General features: G+C 34.5%; 1 protein-coding gene across 1 annotated transcript in view; it reads left to right on the top strand.

Annotated features, from left to right (window-relative positions):
• Positions 1–336: 336 nt before the first annotated feature.
• The window catches only part of LOC108407333 (ovostatin homolog 2-like), a 46,934-nt gene continuing 20,380 nt past the window's right edge, over positions 337–26,890 (top strand). Inside the window, exons 1-22 of the mRNA XM_017676618.3 lie at positions 337–503; positions 821–1,004; positions 1,522–1,678; positions 2,964–3,016; positions 3,460–3,480; positions 5,589–5,757; positions 6,255–6,339; positions 9,815–9,932; positions 12,564–12,675; positions 13,925–14,034; positions 14,365–14,523; positions 15,186–15,413; positions 16,376–16,430; positions 16,858–17,003; positions 17,374–17,523; positions 20,298–20,468; positions 21,281–21,425; positions 23,920–24,025; positions 24,457–24,685; positions 25,058–25,187; positions 25,644–25,762; positions 26,782–26,833. Coding sequence (XP_017532107.3) covers positions 439–503; positions 821–1,004; positions 1,522–1,678; positions 2,964–3,016; positions 3,460–3,480; positions 5,589–5,757; positions 6,255–6,339; positions 9,815–9,932; positions 12,564–12,675; positions 13,925–14,034; positions 14,365–14,523; positions 15,186–15,413; positions 16,376–16,430; positions 16,858–17,003; positions 17,374–17,523; positions 20,298–20,468; positions 21,281–21,425; positions 23,920–24,025; positions 24,457–24,685; positions 25,058–25,187; positions 25,644–25,762; positions 26,782–26,833 — 2,764 coding nt within the window. The 5' untranslated portion in view covers positions 337–438. The remainder of the gene's footprint in view (positions 504–820; positions 1,005–1,521; positions 1,679–2,963; positions 3,017–3,459; positions 3,481–5,588; positions 5,758–6,254; positions 6,340–9,814; positions 9,933–12,563; positions 12,676–13,924; positions 14,035–14,364; positions 14,524–15,185; positions 15,414–16,375; positions 16,431–16,857; positions 17,004–17,373; positions 17,524–20,297; positions 20,469–21,280; positions 21,426–23,919; positions 24,026–24,456; positions 24,686–25,057; positions 25,188–25,643; positions 25,763–26,781; positions 26,834–26,890) is intronic.

Consider the following 26,890-nt stretch of genomic DNA (forward strand, 5'->3'; position numbering starts at 1 on the left):
GTCCTAATTCTTGTGTATTAGTGTTTTTGACCCTGTAGTCAGTAGTCTGAGGTGCTAAATTAAATTAATGAATTCTTTAAGTGTCACACAACTGCTTTCTTTGTTTTTCTCCCTCTTCCTGTCCAACCTGTGCTACTGATTCCAAAACACAGCAGCATCCAGTGAACTTAAGAAGGAAGTTGTATATAAAGTGACTCCCCCCCAGGGGAGGAGATGGGCGAGGTGATCGAAACGTGATTGGTGGGTCCCAAGATACTTACTCCAAAAAGTAATTAATCCTTTATTGTGTGTGACTATAAAAGCAACAATATACAGTGAAAGGCAGAGTAGAAGGAAGGAAAGTGGAGAGTCAAGGCAGCTGACTTCTAATAAGAAAGAAAGAGATAATCAGAAAGAATATTTATCTTGAAGTCTTTATTGTTCAGGCATTAGGATAAAATGGTGCTCACCATTTTTCTGAGCACCTTTTTGCTTCATTTTACTGTTCCTGTGGCTTCAGAACCGTAAGGGAATACTATATTCTCTATTCATATTAAAGTACTAGGAAAGTGACCTTATTAAATATTAAATATGTTCTGTTAAAATTTGATTTTACCATTTCAACTTCTGAGACTGAGTGCTGATTTGCCTTGTAAATTCTAAATGAGTGTATGGAGAGAATTGACCTCTTTTTCTTAAGATATCTCTCTCTGCATTCTCATTTGTTGTAATACTATGAAAAAGTCTGTTTCAAGAATATTTAAATATGCTAAAATTTCTTTTTAGGCATCTTCTGCATTTCTGTACCCTTGTTTAGAGTGTTGGTTGCTTTTTTGCATAGGCAATATATCCTATGGGTCTCCTCGGTGATGCAAAGTCATTCTACAGAAAAGGCTTGTCTCCACCTTTTAAACCTTAATGAATCTGTATCCTTAAGTGTTGTCTTAGAATATGATGGATTCAATACCACTATTTTTGACCAGTCTGTGGAAAAGGATAACTTCTATGCTTGTGCAGATTTCAAGGTGAGGCACCAAATTTGCCATTTCAGAACTTAAGTTGGGAAGATGAAATTATTACTTAAAAACATTTTAGAAAGAGAACAAGTCTTGATTTTTGGATGAATTGTGGAAGCCTGGGAGTAAAACTAGAGGATTCCTGAGAGCAATAAATAAAAGGAATATTCACATATGCAAAAAAAACTTGTGAAATATTGCCATTTCTCTATTATAGGGAGTGATGAAAATACATTATTACTGCATTTTAGGTAGAACTGTTTAACAATCTGAGGAAAGAGAATCTAGGGAGAGGGAAGTAGGATTGGGACTGAGGTCAACAAAAAAGAATATGAAGGCAAGAAAATAGAAGTTTATTAGAAACTGTGTTCATGTTAAATAAAGACTTGTAGCAAGTGATCACAAAGTCTGTTATTAAAAAATAACAGGCTTACAAGGCTCTCAGCCAGAGAAGCCAAACTAAGACATTGTTTTCCATCTAAATTCCTAATTTAATTTCCCATACTCTACTCTTTAATATAAATAGGTTTCTCAGAAGTCCTCTGAACAGTTGGCTTTTGTGACATTGTTGGCTAAGGGACCTACTCTTAAAATCTTTGAGAGAAGATCTGTGGCACTCACTTCAGAAGAGACTGTCACCTTTGTGCAGACAGACAAACCTATCTACAAACCTGGAGAGAATGGTAAGCCGACATTCATGTTTCCCTTGTACTGTTGGCCTTAGGAACACATTCTTCAAATTAGGAGAATCCAAAACACATAAATGTTAGTCTTATGAGATCATAGATTTCTAGAATTTTCCCTGGTTGTCCAGGTCAGTTAGGAAATAGGGCCCTGCAACTCAGGTAATTGAATGCTTTACTTCTTAAAATTTGCATGCCACTTTCACTGTTTACAAATTCTAGTGACAAACTTACATACCACAGTGGGTACAACCATGAGAGGTGGAACAAACTATTTGGTTGGAATTGTTGCTCCATAATTTCCCAAGTGGGCAAGCTAATTAAACCGTTCTCAAGACTCAGTTTTTTCACCTGTACAATGGAGATACTAAATAAAATGTCTCACTTATGGAAATGTTGTGAGACTAAAATAAGATAGTCATTGTAAGATCATACCTAGCACACAGTAAAGACTCCATAAATCATGTTTAGTTTTATTATTATTATTATTCATAAGAGTAAAAGCTATTCATAAATATGGCAACCTAAGGGGAGCCCTCCTATTTTCTTTAATAATTATCTGAGTAGAAGGTAGCAGGAAGAATGCCAAATACCAAGGTTCAGAAGGATGTGGTTTGTGCCTTGGTTCTGTTGATAAATTATTGGTTTTTGCCAAGTAAATTCTGATCTTTGAGATCTTTAGTTTTCTCATTTGTAAAATTAGAGGATTGGATAAGAGCATCTATGCCTTTTGTTTTAATATATGTTTGTATGATTGAAAAGAAGTAAAAGAATTCATATAGTGGTGTTTTTTGCTGGGTGCCATTCTCTCTTCTGGACTTATTAAAATAATATGATGACAGGTATGTATACAAAAGTAGCTAAAATGTTTTTTCTGGAATTCTGATAAAAATTAATTTAATGTTTGCTAACATCAGTATACTTATCCAGGAAAACTATGTTTAACTTCTACCATATGTAGTTCCCATATGCCTTCCTATGACTAATTCTACCACTAAATTCTAAGATATCCCTATGGGCTGTTAGGGAAAACATTTCCATTGGTGGCAACAGCTAGTGGCAGCTTTGGTAACAGCAGAGCAACATCAACAGAGGAAATTTGCGAATGTGCAATAAGAGATTGTTCTAAATGGGACCCAAATATCCAAGGGTCAAATCAGAGTTAGGGGAGAAGGGAGCGCAGTATTCTATGATAGCAAGGCAAAATATCTTTGTCTATTTACAAGCAATTATACCTGGGAGAGAAGTAACAAGAAGAAAATATTGTCCTCTCTTCCCCTTTTAGTTCAGGTTCGCATTGTGACACTGGACACCAAGTTCAAACCTGTTGAAGATTTGGTGAGTTCGGTAATTTCTAATGGTACAATTAATTTTAAACAAATTTGTTGCTACACAAAGTGTTGTCAGGAAGCGTTCTCTAAGTACGGAAATTGGTGTTCTGACATGGAATATTACATAGGTATGGTTTCCATGCTAAACCTCAAAAAAAAATTTAAACAGAAAACTTTCCTGAAAGATAGGTTGATTTATACACTTCATGTCTTTTCTTCATATAAGGAAACACTGGGTTGCATGGAACCCACTTCCCACTTCCCAGAAGAGGTTTGGGATCTCTTTCACACTGGGGATTTTCTTGGCATCTTTAGCTACAGGAACTTTGTCCTCTGGGAAAGTGAGGGCTAACTCTCAGCAATTAAATTAAGTACAATAATCTTTATAATGCAATATCTGGCAAAAAGAATGCACTATTACAATATTAACATGCATTTTTTTTCTTTTAGTATCCTTTGATCACACTTCAGGTAAGAGATATGCTTTTTACACCCACTATTTTAATATTCAGAAAAATAGTGATGTGTGTCTGGTTTTCATTATGCATAATCAGAAATTAAAATAACTGAAATATATAAGGGAAAGAGAAATCTTTAAACACAGTAACTTGACTCTTTAAATACAGTAACTTGACTCTTCATGGAAAAAAGATTGGGCTCTTCCTAAGGAAGAATTTATGTTTAAAATTGCATAATTTTGGCTGCTGGCCCTTCTCCATCTGAATATAGCCACATCTTGTTTTAAGGAAATAGAAAAAAAACACCAAAAATAAATTAGAAGATGATATTATTATAAATTGGGCTCTTGCCTTTCAGGAAATAGTTGATGGAGTCTCCTTGTCTGAGTTCAGATCTCCAGCAAAGGGCAGAGCAGCTTTCAACCGGTTTGAAATTGTATGCCCGTCGGTGAAGCATTTGCATCGATCAACTCCGATATAGGTGTTTGAGTTTATATACTGTCCATGGAGAAAAGAGGCAGAAATACAACCAAAGCATTTATTTGGGGGGCACAGATTCAGCTACTAGGGGTCTCTAAAGACAAAAGGGGATTCTTGTATACAATGTTTACAAAGAATTTTTACTGGTACTGGAGGCAGAAAACTAATCTTGACTAAATTTAGTTGGCTATCCAGGCTGTCTCTAGAAAAATCTGTTACTGTAGCCAGTCGCAATAGGGACTGAGTCCTTGGCGTATTTGTGGTTTGACCCAGTTCAAAAGCTAATGGTTCCACTGGTGAGACATACATACAGCCCATCTCCTTAATGGCCTCCCTGACCCCATTTGAAAACCCCTTGACATAGTGTCTCCATCTCTACTTTACTTTTCACAGTACAGTATGTACTATTAGTACTAACTAATTCTGAAGGTTAAAAACACAGAGATCTAGGTTCATCATTAATGATTGTGTGTAAATACATACTTCAAATAGTCACCTTTACAGTTTGAATTTAATACCATCCATTTGTTATTTGAGTGACAAATAGCTCATCCTCCTACAGGGATAAAAATCACATCAGCCTTTCATCTTTACTGCATTATTAGTAATATATAAATGGTATTATCTTCACATCCTAATTCAGCTAGTGTTGTGTTCCATTAAAGCAACAGAAAGCTTCACTCACATTGGTTTAAATGAATAAAGGTTTATTAAATAACCACATTTCACAAACCACTACATCTGAGTATGGCAACTACAGGGTTATTACAGTAACAACGTGGTATTACCAAGGGCCCATCCTTCTTCTACTTAATCCCGCTGCCATCCTCAATGTGCTGCTTTATTTTCAACGTCAGCCGAGTTTGGTTCTTTTAGAGAGAATTTCTACCCTTGACTTATACGTGCATTTAATTGGCCAGCACTTGATCACATGGAAATCCTTCCTGAAAGGAAGTCTGGAAAATTAGTTCAGCTTTCTTGACTTTATTGTAAAAGAACACAAACAAAACAAAACAAAACATGAAACGTGAGTAGTGAATAAGGTTTTTGTTTCTTTGTATACATTTTTAATCAGGATTTTTAAAATAACAGATGGATAATATCAGTAAATTTATTGCACCATGCTCACATAAATTGCGATATGCCAAAAGCAAATAAAGGAGAAAGGGTAATATTATCAATCCTTTCTTATTATAGAACTTCCTTTCCTTTACCAGCTCTTGCATGCAGTGTGTAACTCATGACCACTTTAATTGCAGACCCAATAAACATCAGAGACAATCTTTGTAAGCATCTGATGGCATCAGTATCTCTGTGTACACCTGTTGGTGTAGGGCTACCCTACTGTGGAGAACACTACTCTGCAGCATGCACTGAGTTTTAAGTCCTCTATGCAAGTTTGGTTCAGAAAGATCAAAATCAAAAGCATTAGTTATGGATTGTTTTCTCTTATCCTTTTTGGGCTAAGAGAGGTACACTATAAGATTGTGTGGAAAGTATATTCTTTTTGCAATTTGAGACATTAGTTCAATAAATTGGTAGAACTTTCTTTACTTCCAATAACTACAGAAAACATCCAAAATAAAGAAGAAAAAGAAAATACTCTCATATGACCTGCTTTATTTCTTCTTCATTTTCTAGGATCCTCAAAACAATAGAGTATTTCAATGGCAAAATGTGACTTCGTTTCAAAATATTACCCAACTCTCATTCCAATTGATTGCAGAACCGTCACTTGGAGATTACTTTATTGCTGTGCAAAGAACATCAGGAAAGACAATGACTCACCAATTTACTGTTAATAGAGATGGTAACAATTGCTGCTTATGGTTGTCCTGTGTAAATGAATAGTTCAAAGGACTGAACAAAACAACCTCATGTTAGAATGAGGTCAAAGTAGGAGACGATTGGCTTGCTTTCAGGCCATCCACCTTTCTTGGCCTTTTCCGCTTTATCATCTCTCCTTTCGTACTACTTAATTCTTGCCCCACATCCTTATTCATACCCCTGCCTGTTCTCACAAGGAAATAGCTCATTTTCTAGAATCCAGGCAGTCTTCCAGGAAGAATTACAACAAGGAGAATGTGAAGTCCTCAGACTAGGGAAGAGAAAGGAAAAGGGAGTAATTTATCATTAATGAGACACCACTACTGACTAGTGCTGTATAAAATTTGGAGCAATTGAAATATGGTCTATATAGATGCATATATAGGAAATCATGCATACAAGCATGCTTACATACATGACTGTGATAAGTTTGTTCACCAGTGATTGTAGGGGCTGAAATATATTTCTCTTTGTTTCTAGTGTTGCCCAAGTTTGAAGTTAAGGTCAATGCACCCCAAACGATAACTATTTCAGATGAGGAATTCCAAGTGGATGCATGCGCTAAGTAAGTATTTATTCAGGGGACTTTACTCCACAGGTCAATACAAGGCTCAGACAGAATGAGAATTGAGTTTAACCATGTAACATTAATTAGTTACATGCTTACATTAAAATTATCAGAGAAGTATAAATTCTCTTTATAGAATACCTGAAAAACAAAGAGAAACCTAAGAAATTACCTGTAATTAATTCCACCAGCAGCCATTAACATGGTGGTTTATTTCCCTTAATCTTCTATAAATATTTTCCACAATGACAATCATACTTTTCTACCTAATAATTAAGAAAACCTGTCTCCATATTATGCCAATCTTTTCATGAATTCCAACTCCTTGCTTCATAAATGTATCTCTATGTGGCTATACCAAATTTACTTAGCTATTCTTTTATTATATAACATAAAGATAGTTCCATTTGTTTTCCTGGTAATAAATAATATTATAATATTATTATAATAAAATATACGCCTCTGTGAAAATAAGCGCATAGGAAGTAGCTGTTGAATTAAAAATTATTTACTTAAGAAAGATTTGTAAAGTTGAAATTACCAAGACAAAATGAAAAAAAAAATACAACTCTTTTAGACTTTTGATTGCTTTATTGCTCTCTAAATATATTGTGCTGATGTACAATGCCAGAAGCTGATACTAAGGCACTTGCCTCACTGAATCTTTGCCGTAACTGGGTGTTTTCATTAAAAAAAAAGAAGAGAAACATTTGAAACTGTCATAATGGAAGAAAAGGCATTTTATTGATTTAATTGGAATTAATTTGAATCCTCTTAATGTAAGAAAAAAATTCCTATGTGATTTGAGAAATTTTGATGAAATTATTGGGAAATTATTCCTAATGCCTTTTGTATTTTTTAAAAATGTGATGCCTTTTCTCAAATTTCTAATAATAACAAAAAAGAGCTAATATTAATTGAGTGCCACTTACTGTGTTCAGCATTACATTTATTATACTCTCACCACAGTGCTTTGATAAGAGCTATTATCATCTCTATTTTATAAAGAAAGATAATAAGACACAGAATTGAAATAACTTATCAACATTAATGGAGCTTTTGATAGCAGAACTAGGATTTAGACAGAAGGTGCTTGGCTTCAGAACTACCCTCTCACCAAGACCTCAGTTATACTTTGTATGAACTATTAAAAATATTAGTATTTGCCATGTTTGTTAAACACTGTTTAATTGATGCCATGAAAATTACTTGCCATTGAATGTTTTCAACAGTATTTTAAAGATGCATCGGCTGAAAGACTATCTAATAAACATGTGGAGGTAGTGCTTGCTCACGATGCCACAAAGAATCTTGGAAACCAAATTCTAGCCTTTTAAAAAATGTATGTAGTATTTAAAATGGTCTTTGCACTCTAGAAAAATAACCGTAATATTTTTTCTGAGTTTCAGTGAAGAGTAGCTGAACTTGTGCCAGAATTTCATAAATATAATATATGAGAAATTGTTATTAAAAATAATGGGATATTCAATATAAGCTTGAAGAAATCCAGGATCCTAAACTGGCCTTGCTAGAGAAGCCCTGCGCAAAGCCAGAATTGCCAATGGGATTAACATCTACAGTTTGTCTGCCCAAAGAAAGTGCTAAGAAAGTGCAGCACCTATCAAGGGAATCACAAACAGTATCAAATCTCACCTGCCAAAAAGACTAGTTAAGTCCTGCACAAAAGACTTAAGTGAAATGCTGATATGGAATTGGGACTTCTTGAAACTTCTTTAACGTAAATTCTACTTAGATTTGACATTGAATAGTATGTTCATATCAGTAATAGTAATACCCTTCAACAAGACCAGGCAGTGAAGGTAGGAGGGATGCTTGCTACAAGGTTATATCCGGGCAGACTATGTGGACTTGATGAATGAAATCAGTGTGTCTAGAAGGTAACGTTAATGAATGAGCTCTGCTTCAAGCTGTATAATACTTTGGGCATTGTTTCTACAGTACTCCCTGGAATTTATCTTGGAACAGCTGGAGAAACCAACAGCAAATTCGATTTTAGCAAACAACCTGAGAGATGAGTTAAGCTTTTAAGAGGGAAGAAAACTTGCCCACAGGCAAAGGCGTTTTAATAAGTTTTATTAGGATTCACCAAGAGCTTTTCAAATCACAAAGGGATTTGAAGCTATGTATCTCCTGGGCATGTAGATAATACAAGGATAAGAATTTTGTTTTATAAATAAAAGACAATAATGCCATTAGTAATAAATATAATTTGATATATTTTAAATATAAATATATTTATAATAAAGTAAATAAAATAGAAATAAAAGTATAAACGTAATTTATATTTATAAATATAAATATATTTATAATAAAACAAATAAAATATAAATATATGTTTATAATAAAGCATAAATAAAAATAAAGTAAATAAATAAAATAAGTATGAATAAATATATTTATAGTAAAGTATAAATAAAAGACAATGATGGTCTGATTTTAGTCTTGCTTCTATTTTACATGTAATTGATATTTAGAGCTGACAGATGATTCTAATGACTTGGGTCGAGGTCAAAATCTCAGAAGCATTAAGAATTTTTAAATAGAGAGAAACAAATTAGTGGGATGGAAAGAACCTGGGCTGTGGAGTGAGGAAAATCTGAGTTTCAATTTTAATTCCTTCAATTACAATGTGAAGAAGTGAGTTACTTGATCTCAATTTACTAATGCATAAAATGAAATAATATTCCTAAAGATAAGGGTCACTGGGATGAAAAAATGAGACAGTGTATGTAAACACTGGCTATATACAAGTGTTCAACAATTAAGAAAAAAATTATTATAATCAGTAAATTTATATTCAGTTTTACTATATACTAATTGCACATTTGTTTTCAGTTTTTCTAAATCTTAGTGGAAAGAATCATCAAGGAAGAAAAAAACACAAATCAACTGTATTTGCTTTTGATTGAACATTTAAAAAACTTGTAGTTTTATATGTGTTTTAGGAGAAAATGAAATATGTCTTTAATCCAACCCTATACTTTTGGTCAAAGTACATATAGTTTATGTTCGTCGAGTAGTAAAATGAGAATTGTTTAAAATACTGATCTAGAAGTATTTTAAGATCCTGAAAAATCCATGTTTTATTTATATACAAATATATATGCTGCTAAGAAAGAAGTGCTTCAACCAATTTTGATAATATTTCTATCAGATTAAAGTTAATTTTAAAAACTCAATTTAATCACTATATCCTATTCACTGAGATTTTAGATTCTCTATTACCTTGAATTTGGTTTTTCAAAAAGCAGCTGAATCCTAACAGACCAAATGCCTAATTAACCTAAATTTTGTGGGGAAGGTTGACACCAGTAGATGAAGGATTCCTAATGGAATTTGGTCACTGGGATAGTCATAGATTTGAGATTTCATGAATAATTTCTGAACAAGACCATAAAATACATCCCTGGTATTGTTATTCTCTAATCACCAGTACACTTTCTTCCATTAGGTACACCTTTGGCCAACCTGTGCAAGGGAAAGCCCAAATCCGGGTGTGCAGAGAATTTTTTTCCTCTAGGAATTGTGAGAAAGACAACAATGAAATATGCGAACAATTTATTGCACAGGTACAGAACATGATGATCTTTATGCCAAAAAAAGTTCTTGTTCATTTTCATTACTATTCTTTGATTTCAGTTATAAAAAGGACTTAACACTATCTCCTTTTGATATTTTTGCACCACTATTTTCATTTTCTGGATAATGGAGGTTGCAGATAGATAAGGAAGAGGAGAAAATACAGTGTTTAACAACAGTCCCTTCATCTCTAGCCATGTAAATTGTTATGTAATAGATACATAAAATTTTTAGAATTTGAAAAATTATTGGCTTCCTTGTTTTATATACTGTCTAGGTGACCTCACTGATCTTTGGGGAATCACCTATCCTTTAAATAAATGAATCCCTGGTACTTTCCATCATGTGACCTAGAATTGTCCTTATAAGAAAAGTTCATTTACAAACATCTGCGATTCAGAGTACCTACTTTATTACGTAAGATCTGAGGTTCATTTTTGAAGCCACTATTTGTTTTCTTGGCCTACAGCCTCTTAACCTTAAGTGAACAACTCGGCCTGTCTCTTTAAGGATCACCGTTGGACTCCAGTAGTGAAATTTGTATATACCACACAGTTTATATTTTCAGTCTGATTATCCTGAAGCTACTCACCAAATTCATCCTTTAGGTAAATATCCATGTTTGGTAAAGACAAGCAGAAACCCATCTTTTAGATAGCAATTACAGGCTAAGAAAGGTTAGTGGAGTTTTTCCTCATCATTTTATTCCATGGTGTGGTTACAATGTTATTTAGTCAACCGTTTTACCACGTGATGAATGTTTTCTTAGCTAATGTTTTTCTTCCCCAGTGTAAAAAATAACAATAAACAATCTGTTAAAACTATATATATGAGGTTTTAATTAATCTGAGATAGATTCCTTGAAGTGGTTTTCCTGAGTGAAAATAGATTGATGATCATAGATAGAATCATACATAAATTTAATTTAAAAATATTAGTATATTGTCCAAAAAGTATTGAAGCACTCAAATTTCTCTCAGCAATTTATGAGAATATTGTATTTCCAAAATTACTGCCAGCAATATAGATAGGCATTTTGAAACTTTTGCCATTTTGATAAACACAAATTTATTTTGTCTAAATCTGCATTACTATAAAAATGTTTTTGAGTTTGAACATATTTTTGTTATTAGTCTGAATTTGTTCTGAGAACCCTTAATTATTCCTGTTTTTCCTGCTCATGTGAAATTGAAACTTTATTTTTTATGACTATTACTCTCTATTCTCTAAGCAATTTTTTTCCATGTCTGTTATTTAAATATTGACTTTGTGGCATTTTTTGAAATACCAAGGTTCTTCATGTTTATGGATTCTCAGACTTAAAAAAAAGTCCCACCTGCCACTCTATTGCACTGTAGCTAAGTATGCTTTTAAGATTTAAAATATTTCTCTAATCAACATAGTTTTTTATTATGTTCTAAAATAAGAAATTTTGCTTTCTTCCAGATGGATATTCAGTTGTGTTAAAACTTAATCTTGTACAATTTTGCTTTCTCTCTTTATTCTAAATCATACTCATAAAATATTCAACTGTTTTATTGGTCTAACTTACTTTTGTTTTTATTATTTTTGTGTTCCTAAATAATTTTGTTTTCATCTTCTTAATTCTTTTCCCTAAGATATTACTTTATTTTGTTGATTTTGTAAAAAGTTAGTTGCTTCTTGTTTTAAAAACACATTCAGTTTTTACATTTTCCTTTGACCACAGCTTAACACCATAGATTTTTGTGCAAAGCATTTTTTCTTTGACACTAATGTGTAGATTCTTCCTGATTTACATTATGTTTTCTTTTTGACTCAGGGATCACTGAAAAATGTTTTCTCTTAATATCAAAGCAATCACACTTTTTCTTATTATCTTTTATTTCTTTTTAGTTTGCTTGATTATAATCAGAGGAAGTAAAATTGCCTTTTGCTGTTGATCTTATAGCTGATATTTCAGAGAAGCACATACTCTGGAATCAAAATGCCTGGTCAGCTCCACCACCTTCTAACTATGACCTTAGAGATTTTATGACCTGCCTGTGCTTCAATTTATTCATCCATATAGTGGAGATGATAATAGTGTGTAGCTCATATGGTAGTTTTGAGGATCAGATGAATTGATATATCCCTGTAACATTTTGAACTTGGAATTAATACTTTTTATTTTTAAATATAGTGAAATCTACATTTCTTTAATTACTGATGTCACCAATGAAAAAGTATCTATAGACTTTCCCTTATTTGAAATGAACAATTTACCCTAAAAACTGTTTTGGTGTTATATATTTGAAGAGTGCTTCCATTCCATCTCTTCATAGTGCCTCTCAAGATGATTTTATTTTCTTCTTCTTTAAATATCATTCAATTTCATTTTCATTCTTTAATTTGCTTCCATCTGCATCATTTCCAGGAGACTAACACTGAAATCTGTAAAATATACATACTTCTTTACCTTCTTCCAATTGCTAATGAAATGCCCCCTACCCTTTGGTTATCCTTTGGTCAATTCAACAACTTTGTGATGTGGAGCCATCAGGCAGAGGGGCAAGTTATCTATCTGTGCTGAAACTTCATATTCTTTTAAGCCTTTGACTCCCTCCATAACTTTTTCATTGTACCTTCTCTATATTTTTCAGTTGAGAAATGGTTGTGTGTCTCAAATTGTCAATACGAAAGTCTTCCAACTCTACCGTTCTGGATTTCTCATGTCATTTCAGATCAGCGTAACTGTTACAGAAATTGGGACAGGTAATGATCGTTTTTATGGACAACTTGGAGATTTATGCAGCTCACTGGGGGAAAGCTTCTTGAATTAGTAATACTGACTACAGAGCAAATTGGAGTACATTTTCCAATAGGTCAACTTGAAGGTTGCTTTTAATGATAGTATTTAAAATAAAATTATGTAAATAACATTTAAAATAAAATCATTATGTAAATGCTGCCTGTTTATATCTGCTCCTGTGTCTGTATCAGTCAGAGCAGCTTCCCTCTGAAGTGGTAGAACTAAGCTAATAAATTTGGTATCTCTTTTTAACTTTGTGTAGTCAGTTGCAAGGGTCTAATCTTTGATTGAAATCAAGAGTTTGTAACCTATATATAGAATGTCAGATCCAGCTCCCTGCCTGCTGATGTAAATAAAGTTTTATTGGAACCCATTTGTTTACTTTGCTTAATAAGAGCTACAACAACAAAGTTGAGTAGTTGAAAAAGAGACAGTGTGGTACGAGCTTAAAATGATGGCAATCAGGTCCTTTACAGAAGTTTGTCAACCTCTGACAACTGGGGACTTTTGCAAGTGCAAAAACTATTAGTGGGAGAGAGTGCTTAATACATATTGTTCAAAGAATGAAGAGGAGGAAAGTGAAATTTAATTTGGGGTGGGGAAAAACAGGTTCAATTATTAAATATTTCCTGTTACTTAAAAATGATTAAGTCAATATTATTTATAAAGTGCTTCATATAAATATACTTGATCAATATTCTGATGGCATTCATAGCAAGTTTGCCATATTTATATTGCAGCTTAGCTAGATATGTTTGCCTCTGCATATCACATGCTTTATTGATATTACAATGCATTTCTATTTATTTTGTATTGGATATCTTTTAAACTGGCAAAAGTCTAAAAAATAGTTATCTGAAAGGATAAAGGAAAATTCCAGAAAGTGAAAGCCTTATTCTTGAGATTTCTATGACACATAGAGTTACGAGTCAGAACTGAGTGAAATGGAAGGAGGGAGGAAATTGAGTGTTTTCTCCTGCTTCTGATTCAAATATGTTCACATTAATTACTTTATTAAGTTTATGTAAACTATCACTAAATAGATATAGAGTACTCTTGAATATGCTCCAAAGTGTCCATGCCTCCCTTTCCATGTAGAAGAAAAATATGATTTTGTGCATAGAACTTGAACATGTAACTTAAGCTATTTGTTCTTTTGAAATTGTTGACCAAATATTTCATCCTCCCTGAGATTCTTTTCATTTCTTACAGGTGTCCAGATCAGTGAAAAGTCTTCTATTTTTATCACTCAATTGCTTGGCAGCGTGAACTTTGAGAACATGGATCCTTACTATAGAAGAGGAATTTCTTATTTTGGAACTGTACGTTTGACTATGTTTTCATTTCATTTTCTTGGACCATAAATTGACCCTTTGAAAATTCCCAGACACTTTTTTTGTACTTTCGTATCTTATTTATAGCACTACTTCATCTGATAGACTGGAGAAAGTCCTAGGCTAAAAGAAAATGACAGATAAAATTATAGCTGTTTCCATATTATATATTTACTTAATAAAACGTCTTTTTGTCTATTGGAATTTAGGAAAATCACAAATAAATGATCATATTTATGAACAGAATATTGCTTCTCAATAGAAATGTGACATTTTGAATTTTAAAAATTAATACTTCTTTTTTTGTTTGTTTTACAGCTTAAATTTTCTGGTCCTAATAATGTACCAATGGTGAACAAGTTACTGCAGTTGGAGCTCAGTGGCAAATTTATAGGAAATTACACCACAGATGAGAATGGTGAAGCTCAGTTTTCCATTGACACTTCAGATATATTCGATCCGGAGTTCAACTTGAAAGTATGATATCAAAGAGTAGATGATATCCCACAGAGGATTTGAATGTTAGGAATTTTGAATATTAGTAATCTCTGAAAAGACACCTTCTACTTAGGATATATGTTACCAAAGGTTTAAAGTTTAGGGTATTTTATGTTTACTTATTTCTTAAATAATACATGAGAATATTTATTCAAGAGGGAGAGAGAATAGCCATTTGCTATAAATTCTCTAACAACGAATACTTTCCTCTGAGAAACTAGAAATAGCACATGAAGATGATTTGGCTTTTTTCCTTTGATCATTTCAGGCATTAATAGAAGAGATAATGTAATTTCTCTTTTTCTGCTTCTTCAACAGAATTTTGCAGTTAAACAATTTGTCAGTATTGAAATGTAGCTGAAGGACACAGCACCTAAGGCTATTTTCTGTCTTTGATTACAAAGTAAAAAAAATAAACAATTCATTGTAACCTAATGAAATAGACATATAATTATGGTCATGTGTATACAAAAAGAAGAGTGCTATAATGATTTTACTTCTAATAACTTAACTTTGAAACATCAGCCCCAAGCTAAGATTCTTCCCTACTTTGAAGAAATAAGAAGTTTCCCTTTCTGTAATAATTACCATCCTTGAAAAGCCTTTATAGCTCTAAAATCCTTTGCTTTCTATCTTATCAGGCCACATATATTCGACCTCAGAGCTGCCACCTGTCCAGCTGGTTGACACCTGACTATGTGGATGCCCATTTTTCAGTCTCACGCTTTTACTCCCTAACCAACAGCTTCCTGAAGATTGTTCCTGAAGCAAAACAGCTTAGATGCAATCAACAGAAGATGGTTACTGTGCATTACTCCCTAAACAGTGAAGCATATAGGGATGAGTCACACATAAACTTATTTTATCTGGTAAGTCTCAGTTGCCTAGTGGTCTGCTGAGCACAGTACGGTTTAGAGTGCACACCGGTCATGCCATGTTAATCTGAGTGAGCCAACCTTCTCACTTTGCTGGTGAATACTATTGGATTCATTAAAAACATACAGAAACAAATAAACACACACAGAAAAGGGCCCAAGGCAATTTCCCTCTCCCTAAGGTTGAGAAATTTACTATTCAGAGTCTGCTGTTTTAAGCATTCAATTGTAACTCATATCAAATATTTACAACTCTTCCTGAGAGTAAAATATTAGGCAGACACCAGAGAGTAAAGTGGAAGTTTGATTTATCAAAATAAGAGGAATTAGTCCTTTTGGTTCTGTGTCCCCCATATTTATCCAGTTTGTTTCTATAAGGCATACTGAAAGGTGAAAAACTACAGATTTGGAAATTAAGACTCTGGAATCCTCCATCCTCTCCTATTTATCATGCAAGCTAGTTGCTCCTGGATGGGCTGTTTAAATTCTCAAAGCCTTAGCTTCCTTAGCTGTATATTTGTAATTGGAAATAATAAGACTTCCCTCCTAGGGTAAGTAATATGTGTCAAGCAGTATTATGAGAGCTTTATATGTATTACCTTGTTAATCAGCTCTATGGATATCTTCATTTTGCAAATAAAAGAATAGAGGTCAAGAAATGAAATGACTCAGCTTATTCAAAACCGGCCTAAACAATTTCAGAGCTTTATGCACCACCCCCTTGCACGGTACATTACATATTATTTACCATATTTCCAGCCCATAACAGGATCTCAATTGTCACTTTTTCTCTGTTCTTTTCCAAGTTGTGCAGATTCTATTTTTAATATTTGTTTGTGGGAGCTACCTTATCGTACAGAATAGAATTTTCATTAGATTACTCATTATCTTATAATAATATGATGTCATATCAGCTAATATGATGCCACATATTGTGTTTTCTGTATTCTGCGCAGGTGATGGCAAAAGGAACTATCTTCCTCAGTGGACGAAAGGAAATCAGAAACAAAGGTGTATACAATATATTCATTTTAAAATATACATTCTACCTTCATTTTTCTTTCTTTTTAAGGAAATGCTATGGTGGTGGAGTTAGGAAGAGCACTTGACATTAGAATTTGTGGATGGAGGGCAATAGTTGGCATGGCCCAGGGTAACCTATTGAATATTTTGATGAAGGAGATTTCAACTTGTTTCTATTATTGCCAGGTTATCAAGCACATTACAGAAAAGTGATGTCCCAAACCCAAATTAGGGTTATTATCTAACTTCTACAGTGTTCTTTATTCATATATGTAATTCCCATTATTTGTTTTGCCTTTCAAACAAAGCTCAATTTGCTCCTTCTATCTAGAAGCCATTCTCTCTTATCTTAATGTACCCAGTTAGCCAGCACACATGGCATTGTGTGTGTTGATGACATCTGCTGTTCACACAGCCTGGAACGGAAACTTCTCATTCCCGATCCGCACCAGTGCCGATCTGGCTCCTGTGGCTGTCATGCTTGTCTACACCTTTCACCCCAGCGGGGAAATTGTGGCTGACAGTGTCAGATTCCAGATGGACAAGTGCTTTAAAAATAAGGTGATGTTTCTTCTGTTTCTTGCCTGTCCTGAGTTTCGGGGGTAAACACTCTTATCCCTGTTGTCTCCTTCTTGTCTGACTACTATAACCTGTACATGGTCATCTCACAGCAAATGTTGGTATAATCAAATTACTAAGGGGTCAGAGAATAACCAAACAGAATGAATAACTTTTGGCAGCAATACCAAGCCTTAAACAAAGGAGGTTGGTGAAAGAGATGTCCTTTGAAGGAGAGTTGAGGGTGAGAGTGGGCAGGAGAAACACAGCTGCAGAGATCTATAAAGATGTATTTGGAAGAGATTGAGTATCAAATTATTTTTATATAAAATTATCTTGCTCCCCTTCCTTCTTCTTTTTTTCTTGACTTTAGGTTAGCATAAAGTTCTCTAAGGAGCAGGGGCTACCTGGTTCCAATACTAGTCTCTACCTCCAAGCAGCCCCAGACTCGTTTTGTGCCCTGCGGGCTGTGGATAAAAGTGTTCTTCTACTGAAACCGGAGAAAGAGCTGTCAGCTGAAAGTGTAAGTTCTCCAATTTCCTTGTTTTCCTCATTTTTATCTGGGCATCTACAAGTCTTACCCTTCAGATGATATTTTCATTTGAGATGGAATGTGTTAAAAATACCAAATATTTTCTTCCTTTGTTCCTTCATGGGTTATACACTTGTTTTTCTTGGCTGACCCAGCATGTATAGCTGCAATACAGAATTCTATAGATAATTATAATGGGTGAGGGATTATGCAACAATGTGATTTTTAAAAAACCCCTGATGTAATCATATATATGGAAACCTAGAGTTAAATCTCTATGTTGGAGGATATGCTTGGATACAGTCTAAAGTTATTATCTATTAAAGGATCTTACATTTTCATAAGGATTTCCAGACCAGCAATTCCAGAATTTCACATTAAAATTGTTGCAGTTAATAACTGTTGGATATTTTCTCTTTATTTTTAACACAAGTACATATAAATATTGAAATTTATCATCATATTTAAAACAGTTTTAATAATATCTATTTGTACATCCAGTTCCTCATGGAAATTTCCTCTTAGATTTACCATCCCCTTATAATTCTTACCTGAACCAATATCGGTATCATAGTTGAAACAAGGAGATTTTATAATTCCACTTCTTCCTCTTTACTTATAGATGCAAGGATTCTTATTTCTCAAAGATTATAATTCATTACTATCCTTAATTAGTTTTATGTTAAAGTTGTCCCAAGTTTTCGCAGTGGTAGCATCTTCAAGTTGGTCTCTATGTCCTTGTGACATACCCAGATCATGTTTTTAGCACTTGCCAATTTTCTGGTACAAGATGTTCTAGAACCATCTTGTACTTTCTTTGCAGTAGCCTTGTAAACAACTGTTTTTTCCAGGAAGGACTAGTTCTTTGGACTATAGCACAGTATTATATAATAATCTTTCTAAAAACAATGTAATGGCTATCCAGTAGATACAACACCATCTTTGCTCTGATAATTTGAAATACTACCTTTATTACATAATGTATTTCTATTTGTAGTTATGTTTATATCTGGACCTTAATATTCTGTTCCTTTGGTCTGTCTGTCTCTTTTTGTGTCAGTGCCACACTATTTTAATTCTAGAGACTTTACCTTGTTTTGAATATTGGTCGTAAGCATTCTGATAAAAGTTTAATTCATTTGCCCTTGTAAATTATTTGATCTTTTGCCTGAAGGCTTTGCAGGCTTTTCTTTTTTATGCTTAAAATCTAATAGTTTTAGTAAATATATCTCTCAGAACGTATTGTTTGGGGAATTTTTGCCAGGTGCTTGGTGGATGCATGCAATGTGTAAACTCAAATCTTCTTTATTTCCAAAACTATAATTTTAAGTATTAGTTTCTCCACTGTTACTTTCCCCCTCTAAGAAACTATATAAATACATTGTGTTGTCTGCTTTCCAATTCATCTATTTTAATTCATTCTTTCTCTTGTTTTTATTTTTTTTCCTATGCTGCTTTTAAAAGTTTTCTTCTATGCTATTTTTTCTTGAGCTTCTTATATGTTAGAATGTATTTCTAATATGATTTTGACTATTTCTGACTTCAACAAATTCTCATTTTATTTCTTCCTGGGTTTTCTTCATTTCCATTCTTTATTGAATTTCTAATTCATGAACCTTTAAAAAATACCTCAAATGAGTGATTTAGAGTATTTCATTTACATGAAATATTTATTTTGTATGTTTTTTCTCTATTTAGTTAGTTACTTTAGCAGAGAAGTTTCACCAGCTGAAATGTTTCAATTTGCATTTTCTCTTTTATCCTACACAACATGGTATGAAATTAATTTTTTCCAGTCCTTGGTATTTTGTAGATAGTTTCACTGTTGTTTTAGTGAAGTGCAATTTCTTTAATAAAAATGTTGTTCATGACGGAAACAGGTAGAGAGATTGGCATATTTCATTTCTCTTTTGTTTCTGCCATGTCCTAAATTTTGCCCTCTCACATCCTTCCCTCCTTTGAGTGCCCTGTTGCCACGGGCCACCACAGCTCCCATGACCTCATCATTCCCACCAGCCATGCGTTTGGGAAGCTTCCAGTCCCAGGTCCATCCATTCAAGCCCCTTCCCTGTATCTCGCACTGAGTACTACCCCAGGGCTATAACTGATATTTTGACAATGTACTTACCTTTATCTGCAGTGGATTTGGTGTATATTTCCTCTGATTTCTCCATGCCAGTCTCCTCATTTTTCATATTGTCTCTTAAGCCTGCTTCAGCTTTCCATAACCTCAGATTTTCAGCAACAGTAGGATCTCTGTTGGAATTTGGTGTTTATTTCTTTGTGAACAAGTAATTTGAAGGTCATTGTATTATCTGTATCCTAGTGATGTTAAAGACGTAAGTTATGGGTGTACCAGTTCTTTCTGACTTTCTATTTTCTTTGGAAGGATATACAAGAAGATTTAGAATCAGATAGCTACCATTTTCCTACAGACCTGGGAGTTCCAGCATTATAATCACAATGAATTATCTGTACACTAGGCCTTGGATTATTCCATAGATCTTCAGACACAGCTTTCTTACATGCTGTCCTAAATCTGCACCAAAGCTGAAAAATATGTGAACATGACCTTGACCACCTAAAACAGAATTGCAGCTTTCCTCTTCTGGAAGAATGAGTTGACTCAAAAGTGTTGAATTAAATATTATGACTATGATCTTAAAGAAAAGAATGAGAATACAGGGTTTGGCATAAATTTTCCAATTTTATTAAAATAAAAAGGATGCCCCAAATCTTTGGGAACCATGTGATTTTTCCCATAGATATACAACCTGCTTCCAAATTCAGAACTACGTGGTTATGTCTATCATGATCTCAACCTTGATGATGGCAAGATAGACCCTTGCATTCCTCAGAAGGATATGTTCCTCAATGGTTTGTATTATGTGCCTGTAAGCAACTATGGGGATGGAGACACCTATGACATTGTCAGGGTAAGAGCACTTAAGATTTTAAAAATTATTTCATCAGTTTTAATGTTAGTATTCATAATGTATACCTATGACTTATTAATTATATCATTGTCTTCCTATTCTTTGGGACTGGTGTCAGTAATCTGGTTCAAGAGAACTTGGGAATTATCTTATAGAAAGGAATTAATTTTTGTTGATTTTCTCTGTTTTGTGGAAAATAAATGGTAGCTGAAGTTATAAAATCTCGTGTTCGAAGTAATGAGGCAGTCTTCAACTTATGATAAATTTTATGCAGAAGCTATCACCTCAAGGGACTACAATATAGTCTGGGCCCTCTCTATATCTGGGCCATCAATTAGTTACACTGAGGCCTCCATGAAAGATCTTTATAACTGAAGTCACAGGTGTAGAAGAAAACAGGCATAGAATTAGAAGGACTTTAGTTTAGGTCCCAGCTCTCCAAATTACTGTACATTGTGTATTGTGTGTTTGTGTGTGTGACGTTAATTAGGATAATGATAGTGCCTCTCATAAAAATACTCTCATAAGTATTTTCCCCTTATAATAAAAAATGAATAATGATGTAAAATACTTAGCAAAATTCTAACACATAACTGCTAGATAAATCATAGTGATTATCATTTTTCTTCCAAATTAGAGATTTTCTATTCATCATATAGACGTGACTTGACTTCTAAAATCCCAGACATTTGCTAGCAGAGGAAACACATGTATTTATCATCTATCTATCATTGTAATATAGTTGATAGACTTCCTTTAGGTCCTACATGAAAGGAATGTGTGACTACTTTTCTTTGTTTGATTTTTTGAAGGATATGGGTCTGAAAGTCTTTACTAATCTCCATTACCGGAAACCGGAAGTATGTCCAACACCGGGAAGGATGCCATTCCCTCGGCCATTGTATCTAGCCTCAGAAGACTATGCGCCTATGTACAGTGGTGCATCTAGAATTGCGGGTGGGTAATCCAGGATTTTTGTGTCTGGAGATGGCCTGCAGTTGAATAAAGCAGAGTGAAGCAAAGTGGGAATGGTTTGGGCTGAAAGGAAGAATTAGCTTCAGAGTTGAGAAGATGTTTATTTTAATTGGTAGAACATAGTATTAGAAGTATATAGGGGCAGGCAATGTGTGGTGATATGTGAGAACAGTCATGGTAAGTGAGTATGGTACAGGAGAGCAAAGTGCCCTTACTACATGTAGAACTTAACACATAGAGTTCCAGGAAGAGGGTTGTTTGATTCCCAGGGTGCCCAACAGCTGGCATCAGAAAAGTGTGTTCAAAGAATAGTCCATTCCTACTGGAAGGACTGTAAGCACAGAACTCAGCCATAGGCCATAGTCTTAGATGAATAAGGTAATCAGTCAGATTTCCAACATAGAAATTTGTCAGGGAAGCAAAATGAATCAAGATCATCAGAATAAAACAAAATCAACGCTGTATTCCAGATCTGAAAATACTTGAGTAGCATTCTTTCAATTGCTCTGGCCTAACACTGAGATCAGGCCAGTAACTGAAGTGGGGCTGATCCTGAAGATGGCTGTCAGAATCTCCAGTTGAGAAAAATGAAAAGCCTGACAACTTTGCACAGAGGTACACTCAGTGAGTGTTCCAGGGGCCCTATGAACTTCAGAAGTTGAAACCACTTTGCAGATCTAGTCAAGAGGTAGAAAACTACCTACTTTTCTGCTACTAAACTATATTTAGTGAGCTTTTCAGCAACATCTTAGCATTTTAGTATCTTTGAGTAAAATGTGCTGAAACCCAAGGTCATTCATTTTAGGCTCTTCTTTCTTTAGTTATTCATTCATTCAAACAAACATTCATCTGAGGCCAGAAACTGAGTTATATATTGTAAATACAGTAGCTTAATCTCTGCTTTATTGGAACTTTTAGTCTATCAGGGAATCATGACAGTAAAAAAAAGAAAAGAAAAGAAAGGAACAGATAATTCCAAAAACCTCGGAAGAGTGCCTTACATGGAAATAATATGAATAGAAACCTAAATTTCTCAAGAGCCTCATGTCCTCCTGGGGGAAGTATCATTATACTAATGACTGAAAAATGAATGATAATACACAACAAAACATGTTAGAAGGACATTCCAAGCAGAGGGAAGTATTATAAAAGATAAGGTAAGAATGTAAAAGCTCTTCAAAATGGCAGAAGGTAGGTCAAGGGCAAGAGTAAAGATAGTTAAAGCAAGAGGGGTAAATGGTCAAATGATGAAGACCTTGTAGGGCATTTGATGCTAATCATTCTAATGAAATAATGCACCACTGAAAAATTTTAAGCAACACAATATGCATTTTTTTGAAAGCTAGCTCTGGCTGCTCAGTGGAAAAAGGGACTGGAATTTCAGCTGTATAAGACCACCTGAATGAAATGTTATAATTGCTAGTAATTAAGTTGAGAAATCGTGCTGCTTGCACAATTGTACAAAGGCAATAGAAATAAAGAAAATAAATAGAGGTAGAAGCTGTTTTCAAGCCATTTCATTCGGTAGGTTAAGATAGGAAATACTGAAGGGCAGGGTGGTGTCAAGGACAATTCTTAAGTTTCTAGTATGGGCAAGTGGGTGGATTTTGGTTCCTTCCATGGAGATGGGAAATACTGGAGAGAAGCAGGGAAAGGATAAAATAAGTTTACTTTAAGAACAGTGCTTATTTTTGAAATGCCTGTAAAACACACAAAAAGAAATGTGCCCAAGGAAGCTGCTTGCACAAATCCAGAGCTCAGAAGAGAGGTCCAGGTCGGAGACACAGATTTAGATACATCAGGATAACTATTACAGTGAAGCTGCATGTGAGTTTATCAATGAGGAGACTGCATAGGGAAAGGAAGAGGACCTAAAACAGAGCTCCTAGGAGCAAATCAAAGATGAGGGGACTACATTCTCAAAGGAGAATAGCATAACAAGAGTGGCAAAGGAAATGAGAAGAAAACTAGAAGGCTGTGGTGTTATGGAGGTAACAATAGTGCCTGTTTAGAAAAGGACGTGGTGATGAACAACGTCAAATACAGCCTAGAGGCCAAGCAAGTGAAAGATACTGCTCTTCAGAATTAGCAATATTCATGTCATTAGAAATTTAAGCAGAAGTTACGTTAGCACAGTGGAACTGGTGGACCCTGGATTGCTTTCTGGCAGATGCCTGAATGTCAAATGAGAAATTCTAATCAATGAGTAGACATCACTTTCTCTAAATTTAGCTGTGAAGGAAGCATGTAGGTTGGTTGTTATTTTTTGTTGCTGTTGTTTCTAATAACGGGACAGATCTGGGCATCAAAACACTGATGCCTAACTTGTGATGTACATTTACTGGCAGTAAGCCCCAAGAGCAAACACCTATATTGCTTAACACTAATCATGTGTGGTTAAAGACATAGCTTATAGGTGTGTCACTGAAACATGTACCTTATTCTCTCTAAATGAAACATTTTACTTTTCTTTTAGCTGGTGAAGTCCTGAAGCAAGATTTTAACTATGCAGAACAGGCTATAATGGAAACAGTAAGAACAAACTTTCCAGAGACATGGATATGGGACCTAGTCAGAGTCAAGTGAGCTTTTAACAGTCTTCTTTCCTATATGTCTTTATTTTTATTTTTTATTTTTATTTTTTGCCTTTAATTCTTGAATTTCCTTTTTGGGTATAGAAAGCAGTACTACATTTGTAAAATATACAAAACCATTCATTTATATGTACTTATCACATACTTTATTTTTTTCTCTAGCATGATTTCTCACCTATTAATTGCATGCAAACAAATGTCAGCTGCCTCAATTTAAAAAAATTATGCAGTGTTTAAAGAATTGTGATCTAAGGTTGTATTTTATAGAAATCCAGCTCTCAGGAGTTTTACCTAATGTCCTGTCCAAACATTATAACTCAATTTTAACTTTCAATTGATCCTCTTTTGTTTGCTCTTGACTAAACTTAGGTCCCTGGTTTAGACAAAAGATGTGTTTTACCAATCACCTCTCTTTGTAGTTCCTCAGGTTCAGCCACTCTGTCATACCGCATCCCTGATACTTTAACCCAATGGGAGGCAAACGGCTTCTGTGTGAATGGTGATGTGGGATTTGGCATTTCGTCCACAATTCCTCTGCAAGTCTCCCAGTCTTTCTTTGTTGACATGACCCTCCCCTTTTCAGTTGTCCGAAATGAACAATCTGATTTGATTGTCAGTGTCTACAGCTACCAAAATACATGTGGAGAGGTAAGCTGTTCCCTCTGATCTGCAGATGAATCTAAGGGCCAAAAGATTCCTTAATATTATCTCTCGAATATCGGCATGTTCTTTTAATTCACAAATGCAAAATGGTAGTGTATAGTGATAAGACTTGTTTCCACGTTCCACAAACAGAAACAATTGATTCAATCCACAGCGATGATTTAATACTGCTTTGAGAATGTCATTTTGTAATGATATATATTCCACCATATTTCTCTTCTTGTGAGGGTACTCCTTTGATATTTTATTTTGGCCTACTTAAAATAGATACATCAGAATTTTCTCTAGGAGGAATAATAATAATAATAATAATGAACTATTTATGGTGCCTCCCTCATTGCCATGACTTTTTTTTAGGTTTCTGTTCAGCTGGAAGCATCTGAGAATTTTGAGGCAAATATCAGCACTGCTCAAAATGATGGCAGTGAGATTATCCAAGCTGGAGAGAAGAAAACATACATCTGGACTCTTATCCCGAAGAAACTGGGTATGTATCTATCTATGTGTCTATGCCAATGTCTCAGTGAAAACCAGCCAATTTTATTGCCTCCATTATTTTACTTAAGTCCTCTGTAAAAACATAACTTACTCTCTCACATTTTAACCCTCCATTTAAAAAATTCTCAATTCAAAGTAATCTTATTTTATAATCTAATTTCTGGTTGCTAATGCTTGTGTAGGGCAAAACCACCTTTCATTTGTATAAAAGCATAATGTGACTGAAATACTATGTAAATGCTAATTTCCATGACCTACCAAATCCTTACATAATTTCTCAAATGAATGCCATATTTTCATTAATGCTGCCCAGTTTCTTCCCTCTCACTCACATGGTAAATCCATGTCACACCAAAATTGCTCCTAACCACAATGATTGCCAGTCTTTGCAAATTTATGAAAGGGCCAGTGGTCAATTCAACTTATATTTGGGAATGCTTTCCAGGTAAAGTGAATATCACTGTAGTTGCCGAGTCCAAACAAAGCAATGCTTGCCCAGGCATAGCAGCTGAGCAGCACAATCGAAACTGGAAAGATACCGTGGTCAAAAGTTTGTTGGTCGAGGTAAGTACATGCAAAGTTATTGAGCTCTTCCAGATAAGAAATAGACAGTGTCTAATAGTTAAATATAAAACAACATTCTCCTTGAAGAGACTCAATTACTTGAATTACTTTTGACATAAGACATGTCATTGTTTTTATTGAAGTATCATTGATACACAATCTTATATTGGTTTCAGGTATACAACACAGTGGTTCAGCAGCTACCCATATTATCAAATCGTCACCCGCTACTAGTGCGGTTTCTATCTGTCAACATAGGAAGATGTTAGAGAATCATTGACTGTATTCTCCATGCTGTACTACCATCCCTGTGACCAACTTATATTATGATTGGGAATTTTTGTGCCTCTTTATCACCCTACCCCTTCCCCATCGTACCTACTAGTTACTTCTCAGGGTCTATGAGTCTAGTACTGTTCTGTTCATTTTTTTTGTTTTGATTTTATATTCCACAAATAAGTTAAATCATATGGTGTTTGTCTCCACCTAACTTATTTCAGTTGAGCATAATATCCTTTAGATCTGTCCATGTTATTGCAAATGGCAAGATTTCTTTTTTCTTAAGGCTGAATAGATTCTTCTTCCTTCCCCTTTCTTAACTGACTCTCAAACCTGAGGCACATCTGCTTCTCCTATGCTACTGTGCAGTTCCATCTTCCTCAGACAGAACCAACACCTGTCAGTGGAGAATTCTCACCTTGCCTCTTGGCAGGTTCCTATTCTGCAGAACACTTTAGTTTGTCCACTGGAGATGCTAACAGGATCAGAGGACTTGAGAGAGTCCCACAGTGATGTCAAAGTTATCTCTGTCCAAACTATGCAAACACAGGGCCTAAAATGGTTGTTGGTGACATAGAGTAACTTCTAGATTTAAACAGAAGTGGGACAATAAGTGGACCTTCTCCCAAGGACAAACGTGCCAGTCATGCCTATGTAAGCTGATGCCTGACTGCTTTTCTGTCATGGAAAGATGACCCTGATTCATTATTTTGTGCTTGTTTTTGTTTACTCTCTGACAGCCTGAAGGTGTTGAAAAAGAAGTGACTCAGAGTTTCCTTATCTGCACAAAAGGTAAAAGGATGTTGTGGGTGGTCAAGACAATCCTTGAAAATTTATCAGCAGGATCAG

This window comes from Manis javanica, chromosome 15 (assembly GCF_040802235.1).
Source record: "Manis javanica isolate MJ-LG chromosome 15, MJ_LKY, whole genome shotgun sequence".
Classification (NCBI taxonomy): domain Eukaryota; kingdom Metazoa; phylum Chordata; class Mammalia; order Pholidota; family Manidae; genus Manis; species Manis javanica.